The sequence below is a fragment of the Anser cygnoides genome, chromosome 7 (genome assembly GCF_040182565.1).
Source record: "Anser cygnoides isolate HZ-2024a breed goose chromosome 7, Taihu_goose_T2T_genome, whole genome shotgun sequence".
In the NCBI taxonomy this organism is placed as follows: Eukaryota; Metazoa; Chordata; class Aves; order Anseriformes; family Anatidae; genus Anser; species Anser cygnoides.
Window position 1 is genome coordinate 19,049,250 of NC_089879.1, and position 13,693 is coordinate 19,062,942.

At 41.0% G+C, this 13,693-nt stretch overlaps 1 protein-coding gene across 4 annotated transcripts in view; it reads right to left on the reverse strand.

Moving 5' to 3' along the window:
- Positions 1-13,693, reverse strand: part of WDFY4 (WDFY family member 4) — a 134,699-nt gene that overhangs the window by 85,077 nt on the left and 35,929 nt on the right. For all 4 annotated transcript variants that reach the window (XR_010832719.1, XR_010832718.1, XM_048069286.2 and 1 more), the window contains 12 exons: positions 12,979-13,210; positions 11,070-11,221; positions 10,420-10,531; positions 10,104-10,294; positions 8,880-9,032; positions 7,896-7,969; positions 6,933-7,094; positions 3,895-3,986; positions 2,778-2,877; positions 1,800-2,005; positions 1,084-1,253; positions 388-513 (listed from right to left, as the gene is read on the reverse strand). Coding sequence is in view for 2 of the 4 variants with exons in the window: in XM_048069286.2 (XP_047925243.2) it covers positions 388-513; positions 1,084-1,253; positions 1,800-2,005; positions 2,778-2,877; positions 3,895-3,986; positions 6,933-7,094; positions 7,896-7,969; positions 8,880-9,032; positions 10,104-10,294; positions 10,420-10,531; positions 11,070-11,221; positions 12,979-13,210 (1,770 nt within the window). In the remaining 2 variants the exon portion in view is untranslated. The remainder of the gene's footprint in view (positions 1-387; positions 514-1,083; positions 1,254-1,799; positions 2,006-2,777; positions 2,878-3,894; positions 3,987-6,932; positions 7,095-7,895; positions 7,970-8,879; positions 9,033-10,103; positions 10,295-10,419; positions 10,532-11,069; positions 11,222-12,978; positions 13,211-13,693) is intronic.

Below are 13,693 nucleotides of genomic sequence, written 5' to 3' on the forward strand. Positions count from 1 at the left end.
AGATAAGGTCCTTTCCAGATGTTCCCTAAGCAGCTAAGCAAACACTGCATGGCCGCAGAGAAGTCATAAAAGGCACAAGTAGCTAACTCCCAGCTTGCAGACCAGGTTACAGAAAGGTTACATATCCTTATCGCCAAGAATCAGTAGAACAGGTGATTCTGTGGGTAAGACCCATCTCTGTGTTCAGTTAGTAAACATGAGCCTATCACATCATCTGCTATGTAACAACCAGGCCAAGAGCTATGCTGATGCTTTGAAATCCCTGCTCGCTTTTAGACTTAGTACTGCCTGTGAGGGCAGATGAAAGCTAGAGCTTACAGGTGAAGATCACCACGTACATCAGGTAGTGCCACTCATGTTGCACTGACCTTGCTATAAAATGCTTACCTTGTCCACAGTGACTCTAACCATCTCCAACAGTAAAGCAGCTGCCTCTGCACACAATCCAGTTTTGAGGACATTCTCTGTAATGTGGTGTTGCAAGATCCACTGCAACATAGAGTCAAGATCTCCCTACAACAGGAAGAGATATATTTCAAGAAGAGATTGTAATTATTTATGCTACATCAAGAACAATGGTTGCTCTCCCACATCAGGAAAAAAAAAAACACCACAACATCTTCACACCCACCTGCTCCTCCCTCTCCTATCCTATTAAATGTCTTTCTCCAGAATAACATTAATGGATTGTCCTCTTCAGAAAGATATCTTTGTTACTCCTGGGGGGAAAAAAAGCCTTATGGCTTCTCACGGCACCAGGGAAAAATACACATAACCACTGATTCTGAGATTTTAATGAGTACTGACAACATAAAAACAGACAGAAAAACTAATTGGAATTACCTTCTAACATGCATTAGTTGAATTGTACTAAAGACCTACATGAACAAGTTTGCTCAGAACACAAATTTCCTTAAATCAAACTTAATTTACTTCATCTTTTAAGTGTGGATGGCTAATTTTATCTATCCCAAAAACTAAATAGGGTTAGATTGCCTGGGAATCCTCTTATAGAAAAGGCCAGAAAATGACAAAGTAATAAAGTAATTGCAGCTTCATGCTTGTCCACTACGTTTTTCTTACCTTGGCTGTTTCAGGTGGTTCACAATGTGGAGTTGCCAGAAAGAGCCTTGCCACCAGCAAGTAGATCTCAGGGATGTGGACATGATCAGTCAGACATTTTTGCAACACAGAAAATCCAAAAATCAAGAAGGGGCCATTCTCAGTTACTGGAGGATGAGTTTTTAAATTATCTGTAAAGGAAAAGAAAATGAAAACATTCTGAGAAAGTCTCTAAAAATGAATGCCATATTGGAAGAAGGACTACTGACCCAATTTCATCCTCCTTTGTCTGTGGTTCCAGGCCACTCAGGATTCTTCTAGACTGCAATATCAACATTTCACAAAACTTCAAAGAGGAGATTCTCCCAGAATTTTCCTCCCTTCTCTTCCCTCTCTCATAACCACAGGTCTAGTTATCAAAATGCAAACCGAACAAATCTTAAAGAAAAAGAAGGGTTCACTGTACAAGCTGACATCTGAACTTCTCACATGCTTACGAACTAGCTTGATTTTAAGTAAGACAGGAAGACCCATCTCCCTGCAACTTCTAACCAGAGATGCCAACTACAGTGCAATGAAGCAGCAGTGTTTTCTACCCTTCAGCACAGAAAACCTGAAGTACCAAGACAAGCTTGCCCTAGAAAGCAATACTAATTATTGGTCTATTGAGATTAGTGGGAATTCATCCACTGAGCTTGATTAAGGGATTGTTTCAGGAGCATTAAACCAACACGTACCCATCAGAATATTCAACCCTGTAGAGCTGTTTTCCAGCCAGCGCCCAGCCACCATCCCTTCCTTGAATTTGTTTAGCAGTGAACGATTGTGGAGGAAGCACAGAAGTAGTTTCATTCCTAGCACAACCGTGCTAGAGTGCAGGTAGCTCTGTGTGAACAGCAGAAACCAGTCTGACCCCAGCGCCAAAAATGTCTCTTGTTGTGCCCTGGAAAAGAGAGGGAAATAAAAGAATACGAAAGGAGACATAGGAAAAGACGGTGAGAGGATTTTATTTAAAATTATCTCTAGGTGGTTCAGAAGCTCAAGCTTCTCTGGAAAATTTCTGATTAAGGTTTTACCACAACACAGAATCATGAAGATTTAATGACATACACAGCTCAAGCCACTTCATTCCCACTAAATCCAATCTTATATTACAAAACAAAAGCTCATTAACATGAGGTTCCCTCTGAGAGTGCGTATCAGTAACTGATAAAAAATTCGTCATAGACTAGGTCTTTCAACCTAGAACATTCAGAATTCAAGTTTAAATTTTGAAGTCAAAGACACTTTAACAGATGGAAGTGCAGTTACAGCATCCAACAGCATGAACTCTGCCTTTTAGTTACACAAGGTAGAACTATAACTGCGTGCTTATGACTGTGATACAGGGACACAAGGAATCCCAAGTTATATTCAATTGATTTTCGGTAACAGCTGTGATTTTGTTCCAACCCTTGCAATTGAAGAAGAAACAGTATCTCCAAGTTCCTTCTTTGAGATCATTTTCTGAAAACACTCAACATTTTTCAAAATGGAGATCACTGTGAATCCCAGACAAATCACTGCCAAGACATAATTCTGAATCTAGTCTGCTCTTACTTACCATTTTATTGACACTCAGATATTATCGTTGTGTTTAGTCATTATCAAACACCATGAAAGACAAAGCCTAGAAGAGTCACTTACTCCTGCCTTCCTAAATTGTTTCTACTTACTCAGCAGACAGATGAGTTTTGTCTGAGCAGATTACATCTAGCAGCATCTTCAGTAACTGGTTTCGAAGCCAGATTGTCTTCCCAGATGTTTGGCTTAAGGCTACAAATATCAGAAAGTAATAAAGAGCAATGAAGAGACAAAACACATGTTCCATTGCTTTGATGAACAACCTTGTTTGCACCAGATTAGCCCAATGGAAGTACTTATAGCAGCGTTATGCAGAGTAAAAGGATGCAAACATCAGCTTTTAGTCTTAAGAATTCCTGCAAAATCAGAAACAACCAGTGCTTAAATTGTAAAAGTCCTGTCTTTAGAGCTTCTCAAAACTCATCCAGACTTCATGTTGAATACTAATCCACATCAAGCAATCTCAGGTTAACTAGAGAGGGAAATGTAAACAGGCAATGACATGCATTTCCTAGCTATGATGTCTGTAGGTACAAACCACAGTTATTAGTGTCTCCTTAATATATTGTTTGGAGGTGCAATAACCAATACAGTCTAAACTGAAAGATCGCAGAAAATGAAAGAGCCAGCTGACTGGAAGCTCCCCCCCACAAAGCAGACATAAGTGGATGGATGTTTTTAGAAGGTGCAGAGCTCCACATAATTATTTGCTACAACTACAAGTGCAGCAAAGCATTCTTAGAAAATCCAGGACGCCAAATGAAAATTTATTCGTCCTAACATCATGGTATACTGGTTTTGGAGGCAATTTCAATTTAATTGGCCTTCATCTCAGTGTGTATTTGTGAAATCCAATGTTGTGCGTAGATTCTAGACGAAGTAGTTAAAGCACTGCTGGCTAAGCAGAGAGGACAAAAGCGGAACTCCCTTAGAAGTAGGAGGATTGTGCTACAGATCAGGCCTTCCTGAATATACATAGCAACTACCACTTCAGTATTTTTCACAAGAGGACTTTGTAGCAATATAAGTTTTCCCTACAATTTCAGGTCACCTCCATGCAGCCTGCCCCTTGCCAGTCATTTGAATTGTGTCTCTTCCCACCACTAGAGGCAGAAGCACTACATTTCATTTAGGGTTCATTGTGCCCTGGGGAAGAGAGAATGCACCTAGCCATCCATGAGAACACACACACCAAAGGCAGTTCCTCACCTTCACTGGGTGTCTCAGCCACACCTTCCAGGCAGAGCTGATTTTCATCCACAGAAGAGGGTTTCAAAGTGTAAACAAGGAACAAAGCAACCCTTCCAGAGAGAAGGAACCAGTTTTGGTCAACAGAATGAACGACGTTCATTTAATTAATTTGAGGTTACATATATATCTCAACAGTAATTAACAATGACTGTTAATGATGACTGCTTGAAATTCTAGTGGCTGCAGAAATAGGCTTGAAATAAGAATGCAAAAGTTCATAAACTAGGAAGCAAATAAAGAGACTATCCCTCCCCCCCCAAAAAAAGAAAGAAAAAGATACCTATAAATGTAAGTTATGTCTATTCTACTATGGAAGAGTTTTTCTGTTTATCTGTCTTCTAATTTTAAATGTCTTTCACCCTCTAGACAGCAAAACTGAGTTAAGTACTATTTATACAAAGCTGAGGGTGGGAACAGATTCTGAATTTGTAGCATTTAGATATTACTGTCATTATCACTTGGTTTCCAAGCACACAGTGGAAAGCAGAGAACCCTCAGCAGCTACTCAGGTAGGAGGACTGGCAAATGCTTTTCATCTCTAGTTTGAGAGAATTCCTATTAACGCACCCCAGAGTGCAAAAAGTCCTTGTTTCCCTAATCTCGGTAGACTAATTGTTTAGAAGACAAATGCCCTTCATTGCGCTACGCCAAGAATTCTCTGCTGCTGTGTAGGTCAGCTTAAGTAAACCCTTTTGGAGTGTCTCAAAGAGACAGTGCTCTCAGAGCTTGTTTCATGTGAGTTAATTGGCACGTTTACATGTGGAAATAGTTTGGTATGCTTCAGAAAGTGATATTTCGATTTATTTCAGTGACACCACTTCCCTTTACTTAAAGATAAACAAGTTCCCTAACTTTAAGTGGGCTGAAATATGTCTAAATGAATTTCTGAGCCTGACCCAAGCTGGAAATGGGTGCTGACCTTGCTGGAAATGGCTAGCCAGCGCCCTGAGCTGCCCGCAGCTGCTGGAAAACAATGAAAAGTTGCTGTAGGGTCAGACCTAAGTTCTTACACACTGAGGACAGGTGGATCAACCACAGGGCCTCATTTAAGCAAATCGAGTTGTAATCTTGCTATGGACTTTGCACATTGCTTAGATTGAGCTAGCTATTTATTCAGTCAAGATAATCCAATAGAAGCTCAAATTGCCATGGAGTTAGTTTGCTAGACAACAGAACAGTGGTTCCCCAACTGTACCAAGCACAGCAGTGTATCAGAGCTAGGGCAAGCACAGGCACAGTTGGAAAGTTGGGGAGAGTTGCAGTAGTTTGTTTCCCCAGTGAGAGCTGAGTGTGACAAGGTTTTCACTGCACGTGTTTTGTGGCCATTGCTTTTACACAAAATGGATTTACAATTTATATGTGCTTCGGAGGACATGTATGAGCTGGGGGGCCAAAGGGGCTTCTGTAACTTCTCGTCCTTATCGAGGGTTTACGATCAGGAAAGCATGAAGGTCACGGTGTTGCAGAGTGGGGACCTTGCCTCATATCTGAGCTAGGTAAAGTGCACCTTGTCAGGACAGAAAAGATATTGTGGTTTGACAATTGCATTTATCACTATTGGAAAGGTCTGACTTGTGTGAAAAGGAAAAGTAATTAACGCTCCTTTCTTGCCTGAGAGGGCATCCTGCAGCCAGCCACATCAATTGCCAAGGTCCTATTTGTCTTCAACAGGGCCAGAATTAATTGTTCTGTATTACACGAGCCCCTCCAGGTCTTGGGCTAGGATCAGAGCTCCAGTGTGGCAGCTTCCACGCGATGCACAGGGGATTATTCAGGGGATTTTCTGAGCTTGGGCCAAGCAGCGTTTCATGCGAACATGACCATGATTCCAACAAGCCATGCAATTCAACCAATATACATGAATCCATGGTAATTACCTGGTTCTACAGGTAAATGTGAAATACACACTTAGCGCAAGCGCATGACCTCCTGCCCACAAGAAGGGCATTTCTAAAGGGACAGAATACCACTTGTTCTGCAGGACTGGTCCACGTAGCAAACTCCAATAGATGTGCTAAAAATCTGGGACCCATAGAAACCCCAGCACTTTTCAGCTCTGATGAGAGCCTGCTATAGTCTGTTCTTCAGGAGCTGGGAGGATGGTGACATCTCTATCCACTTACTGAGCACCAATGGGCCTGACAACCAACCAAAATTACCAAGGAATAACCGTTCATGAGCTTTTAAGAAAAATGATCATGTACGCTCCTTACCACAAGACCAATTTGATATACTAAATCCATTACTCATACCTCTGAAAAAAGAATAGGCTAATTCATAGAGCTGAGGGTAGGAATATGCATACAGACGGTTTCACAAAGAAGCTGGCTAGCAGTAAGTTCATGTTACTTTACTCCACAGTAACTACTGCAGATGCTTGTCTCTACATTTCATTTGGTCAAAGACAGAGCTATAAAACAGCTGTCATCTGTGCAGTGAATTTCCCTTGAGCTGAGTGGCTGTGCATAACACTGTGTGGACCTTCCTCAGTTCGTAGGCTATAGGCTGATGCAGCTGGACTGGGGATATAAACTGGAGCATTGTTTACATTCTGTGGAAAGTAAGCACGTATTGAAACATGCCATGAAATCCTGACTATTGCACGTTTAACCGATAAAAATTCAAAAACAAAAAGTATAGTTACTGGGATATAGACCAAGCCAATGGGATTTAGTACATAGCCATTTAGGGCCATGCTGTAATACTTCACGGACAGGCTTCAGTGAGAACAAATATTAAGTACAGATTGTGCAGTCCCAGTCATAGCATTGGAACTATTTGTGCCATCACTGTAAAGGTTGTCACCCAACCTGTGAGGATCCTCACACACAAATACAAGCTTGGACTGAACTCTATTTCGAAGGAATGAAAGTCATTAATTACCAGGGACTTTGGAGCTGATAGAGACTTGGGGTTCCTATCAAAGATAAGGTGAGAGAAGCTCAGGAGAACAGGTCATTTGCAAACAGAGAAAAAGCTGCAGACTTGAATGTTACCTGAGAACATCCCTTGTGTTAAAGTATCCTTGCAACTGGTGGGAGAGAATAGTGCAGGCCACAGTGATCCTGGAGTCACTGATTTCAGGATCATTGAAGAGGAAAATGAGCTTGGGCACCATTTGCACCTGGTAGGCAACTTCAGCATTCCGACACCCATCTCTGCATAAAAGAACAGGGACTTTTAAAAGCTTTTACTGGAAAGAACAAAACTTGCTGGGTTTCAGCTAAAAGGTTTCTCAAGTTGCACTGATGTTTTGCACATTTGGCTTCTGATGTTGCCTTGGCAACTGATCAAATGCTGTCACACAAATTGAATATGTGTCAGCAATGGAGATCTGAAGACTTCTTTGTGTTTTCCACCCTTTGCATCTGCCCTCTCCCCCGGAACCTGCTGCATTTCAGTGAGTTCAAAGAAAACAACATTATTGACTTTTCAAGGAGTGAGTTGGTAGTAATAAACACTATTCTTGTAAAACGCAGCGAGGGACATCAGACAGCTCTGCAGAGATCTTTCTGGTGCCAAAACAAAGGAATCTAGCAACCTGCTCTATTCAGACCCTCTGCCTTGCTGCATCTCTTCAGATGCATTTAACTCCAGTAGAACCACTATACTATTCTAAGAAAAATCCTCCTGGTTGTATTCTGGCTTTAAACAAACAAACAGAGAAAGTTAATTCCATGCTCTATTCAAACATTCAGATTTCTCTCCCCAGCATACATTTTAACTTTCTTCGTACATCAGAGGTTCCATGTGAACCAGGTCACCAAATAGCTTTTCCTAGTCTGGTCCCATAGTCATTTCAGAGGCTGATCAAATCACTAACTCCAGTCTTGAAATTTAAGAGTAGTACAGAAGAATCATTCACTTCTGGGGTCCACTGATTACAACTAGGATTGTGCCCTCCACATACACCTCACAGTCACAGCCACGTGCTTCTGATTTAGATGCTAGCTGCATACCTGGAGGACTGCAAGATCTCCGCAAGGTGTGAAAAAAGAACAAGATCAAGGTTCTCTGGTGCTTTCATCCAAAGCTGAAAGACAAAGGAAAGCAGAAATTTTACTGCTCTGGTGAGCTGAGGGGACAGTAACCTGTGGCAGAGAATGAGTAACAAATAGTTCAGGTGGGATAACATCATAAACTATCATAGTCACATCTGAATGACAATCTACAGAATTCTAGGTTTTATGTAAATGCAAAAGAATTAAATTATACTGCAAGAGTGTACTGTAAAGAAAACTACAAATAATATTCACAATATTGTATCGATGGTTTCTGCAGTTTTGGAAAGGGGAACACAACAGAGCAGCAAGTACATTTTTGGAGGCAAAGAAAGAAGGAAAGGATGCCTAAGTACATCCACTTGCAGGGCTCACAATTCGTTTATAGGAGAGCAGGAATATCACAGTGCTCTTCTGCAGGATATAGAGCCAAAACCAGGCCACATTTGAAGAAAGTTCTCACATACCCCCAAGTAAGGGAGATTTTATTCCAGACCCAATAAATCCCAACTATTATGTGCCATATAGATATTGCTTGGAGGGAGAAACAAGAAAGGTGGAGGGGAACAGTGTCTGATCCCACTGCAGGGATACGACAGATAAGGAGAAGCTCAGAGCCACAGACTATTTCTCACCAAGGCAAGCTATCTCCAGTCAGGCACTGGGGAATCCCTGCCTGTGTGAAGAATTTCTGCTCCTGAGCTAACCCTGTGAGGAGCAGGCCCTCAGGCTCTGCAGGAACACTTCAGAACCTGGACCAGGGCACACGGAGCCACAGTGCCAGAGCAGCAACCATTCCAGGAGCCTGCACCTCACCATGTGAGCAAGCTATGCAGCAGAATATAACATACCACTCCATCCCAAATATTGGAATCAGGAGGTGCTAAGAACAAACCTCATACTATAAAAGCATCTTTAATACAGTCAAACGCACAGTTTTACCTCAAAGTTGCAGAGAATATACTGGAATGCACTAAAATTCTTGATGACTGAAGACTCAAAACCAAGTTCAGCTGTGCCCACTAGGGAGAACATTAACTGTAAAATTCTGTTGTTCAACAGCTGTGTTTTCCTCTTCAATAGGTATGCTAGCAACTGGAAAAAAAAAAAAAAAAAAGACAAGTATTTGCTGAGTATAAATCTGTAGTACTGTTTTTAAACGTGTCCAGAGAAGGGCTATGGAGCTGGTGAAGGGCCTGGAACACAAGTCTTATGAGGAGCAGCTGAGGGAACTGGGATTGTTTAGTCTGGAGAAGAGGAGGCTCAGTATTTGGGCAAGTAGTACTTAAGATAAATATATTCATAGGAATCAGGATCAATCTATGAACAATTATGAGCAATTCACAAATTGGGAAAATGGAAACTTTATAATTAATCATTAATGAAGCTCTAATGTTAACAGTCTCTTGCTTGGAAGTCTCTCTGTTCCATATTTACGCTGTGTAGGCTAAGCAGAGCCATAAAGTAAGTTATATTGAACTGCAACTTCACACTTCAGCCTTAACCCAGCCAGTATTATGCATAGTGCTTTAACTTGCCCTGGTTCTATCAAAGTCCCGAGACAACCAAAGTCTTTAGTCTGCACAGCTTTCAGGTTTGAAAGACAAATTTAGGACAGACCTAATCAATCTTGTTTGATATGCAGACAGCACTTATTTATCTCAGCACAATTCCTAATACACAGTGAAGACTGAGACAGGAATTCACTGTCAGACCTACACTATGCAGTGTGTAAAGACTGTAAAATCTTAGGTTGGATGAGTCAAAGGGAAGAAGCAGACCTGCCTGAGAAGTGGTCTCTTGTGGGAGGGATAAAGTATGGTGGCAAAAGCTGAACTCACAGATCTGCTGCACTGACTTTACCAACAATAGTCTTCTTAGCATTGGGAGCATGACACCTTCCATTATTAGATCACATCTGACGAAGATACATCTGTCCTCACCTTCCCATCAGGAGACACATTGTTATAGAGGTTTCCAGAAATTGTAAGCACAGGATTTAGAACACTATTCCATATTCCTCTCTCAGCGATCCCATAACTTACACAGTTCCAATCATATGGGCTGATAGCCAGGATATTCTTGGTTCGTTGCCATTAACAGGTTTTAAGATAAGGTCCCCCTAAAGGAAAGACAATACCCAGAATGAACAAAAATGGTACCTACCTGGTATCCACCCATATGCCTCATCAATTTTTCACTCATTGGGCTACTGTTCAGGATGGAGTTCAGGACTTTGACAGCTGCATACATTGTGTGATCATCACAGGCCATGGCAATGAGACCCAGGAGAATGGAAGGGCCTCCAATGAAGTTCAGGCTAGTAGCTGCTGGAGAGGACTTGAACACTCTTACCCCTAGGAAATTGCAATATTATTCGGTCAAGAAGTTATACAGACTACATCTGTTATAACACAGAGATAGATAGGCCCAACTCTCAAAATAAAAGAATACACGAAACATTAAAGCATCGTGCATTTACCATATTGGCCCACAGCAACTGATCCAATAGTCCGCGAGGAACCTGAGAGGTGTCCAGCAATATTTTTAGCCAGGAATATTGGAGTTGAACTGTCCCGAGAATTAATCCCAATCTAAAACAGATCAAAGACATTCTAGGAAAAACTGTCGAAATACTAGGAAGACAAAAAGCAACGAGCACAGGCTCCAATTCTTTTTTACTTTTAGAATATGAAAAAAAGTGCTCTGCATATGAAAACCAATATTTTTCTTCCAAGTTGATTGTTTGGACAAACATCAACCCACCTAAAATATCCCACAATTCATCACTTTGTCATGTGAAAAGCAGGCCTGGCACAGGCAAGAAAGCAATGATAGCATCTGAAAGGTCATTGTGAAGGCTTTAAGGAAATCAGTTATCCTTAGACCTCAAAACTATGGCATCTGTTGCTGTTTCAAAAAAGGCTTTCAGCATTGTGTTCACGCTATCCAATCTATTTCTCTCTACAGAAGAAAACTAAAACCATGAATAGAATAGAGTTAAGGAATGGGAAGAGAAACTCAAAAAAAATTACCGAAGGTATGGAAATAAGAAAAAGTCAAACTGTGCTGAGGGAAACTAATGAGAAACAAGGGAAATTATGTTAAAGACAAATGAGGAGAATGTGTGACCTCTTTGGCAACCAGCCGGCCATCCACTTCATTGCAGGAGTTCTTTATATCTTGAATTGTAGTGAAAGATGAGCACATAGCATTGATTCCAAAACAAATCTTCTCTTCTGCCACCAGCAGTGTAGGATTATGCTCACTGTACTGGTCCTCACCTAAAACGAGAAACTATAAACCTCTGAAGGAACTTTGCAAACTCAGCATGTAAGACAGGAGAGAAGCAGCTGAAAAATAACTGGAGGACTTAACTAGAATCAGAAAAATCCCTGACTCTGCAACCCACCCCATGGCAGCTTGCCAGCACAAGCACCAGAAGATGTGCCTGGCTTGTCTCTTCTCGTGTCTGCTTTGTGTAGATCCTACATGCTCTCCCAGTATCTCTTGAAGCTCAGAAGTCCAGAATAAAACTTTGTCTGTTCACACAATACAAACAGTCTGGACAGAGAAAACATTTCAGAGGCCTTCCATGTTACTGTGAACTTTCTCAGGGGTACTAGGAGCTAGGATTCATGTCAAAGAAAAAAGGAGAGAGGAAAAAGTTCAGAGCTGCTAACTGATAACATGTGGGAAGTTTCTAAAAAGTACCAAGTTCAGCAGCTTAACAATTGTATGAAATTATCATGTTTTTCTTTAAAGAAAATTTTATTCCTGCTTGCACTTCAAAAAATAACGTGTGCCTTGTACACAAATACAAATCTTGTATTTGATAATTTCATAAAATGGAAAAATAGTTGATCTTTGAAACCATTTACTAATGCTTGAGACAGCCCTTAAAGGGAAACAGTTATCATGGTATTTGGGGGTTTTGTGCCAAAACTCTTCAGAATTTCCATTTGGAAAGTTTCTTCAGGTGTTTTGATGGAATAGGGAGACACTAGATATTGTCTCATTCCTACCTCTCTCCCTCACAGGGTGGGGAGAGAGAGAAGAATCATTTCACAAAGATCCGATTATGTCTTATATAGTGACCTGTAACTTCCCAGCACCAGGGCATTGCTGGAATCAGATGGCCACAATCCATGTTTAGTACTGAAGTCATCCAGGAAGACCAGCGTGCAGAGAACAAGTACCACACACTTCATGAAGACTCAACACTTCAAAAATCAAACCCATCTGACTTCTATCAGTATTTTTATTATTTTAGGGATATATTTGTGATGTAATTTTCTTTCAACACCCCCCCCCCCCCCCCCCCCCCCCCAGATAACTGACTTGGAGACTTTTTATTTATTTTTTACTGTACAGACATCATCCTGAAGGAGGACTCTCAGAGAGTCTTTTCACTTTGTTTTAGGCCAGAGCTTCACCAGGTGAGATTATTCTGTTCTTGTCAAACAGGAGATCATCCCATTTCACCCTTGATTTCTAGTCCAGAGGTGAATACGCTACTTGTTGAACAGTAATCAATAAGTGAAATGTTTTGTCTGCCTGTTTAATAATTGAAGCTAACAATATGCTTTAGTTAAAAAGCCTCTTCATTAAACAGAATGTAACTTATTCCTCTCTCTCTCCTCTCCTTTACTCTGCAGGCATTTGCAATGAAAGCAGATGCTTCTTCTTCTGCCCTGTCTCAGAATGTCTCAGTTACAAAGCTGCCTTTTTAATATTGGTCCAACAGAAATTGCAATCTTGCATTTCAAAATGTTATCCCTTTTTATTCTCCAGCTTTAAAAATCAGGGTTAAACTGCTTCTTGATTCTTACCCTTTCTTTTCCTGCCCCATTTACAGTATGTTACAAGACCCTTATGGTATCTTCCTACAATCTTGTACAACACCTATTAACACAGAGTTCCAGACTTTTAGGGAGAGCTTCAGGCACAGCTGTAATTCTAACAGCAGATTACAAAAAAAAAAAATCAAAAGAACATTGCCCTGAAAAACAAATAATGCCAGAAAAGAATTATTGCATACCTTGAAGCTGTACTGCTTGGAAATTGCTGCAATATCGTGGGCCAAGCTTATTAATCACCTCCATGGTTTCCACGGAAATGGCTTCTTCAAACAAGTATGTGGGGCCGAGGCGCCAGGTCAGGGAGGACTTCTGTTTCCAAACTCGAGGAGTAGCTATGTACCCATAGACATCAACAAAGGAAGAGGATTCCATGGAAATATAACTACCTGGTAAGGGCTGGAGATACCGCATCTGCAGCAGAGGAAGAATTCACCGAGAGAATTCAATGCGCTCAGGGTTCCTTAAGGTCTTTTTCCCTAGAAGGTACTGCCTGCTTGCCCTTCCCTCCAAGAAGCCTCACAGTTAGCTGTGTAACATGATTATCACCATCTACTGTTTAGAATTTGGACTTTCAGAAGTATAACAAGCATAAGCATTCTGGAAAGGTCAAAGCTACTTCTTTTGTTTACAGAACACAGTAAAAATCACTTCCGGTGTTGTCAACAAACAACCTTATCCAGACTTATTTTTCCTGTTCTTAACTTAGTAACTCAGACTGACTTTCAACGCAGGAAGCCAAGTTACAAATTGCACCTTGTATTAGCCACTCAGAGAATAAAGAGTTTTTGAAGAGCGTAGTGTCCAAGTGTTTCAATTTGCTGTAGTGAAAGCTACGTAGTCTAGGAAATAGGACCATTTATTGTTTGTATCAAAATAAGGATTCAGTCTCCTCAA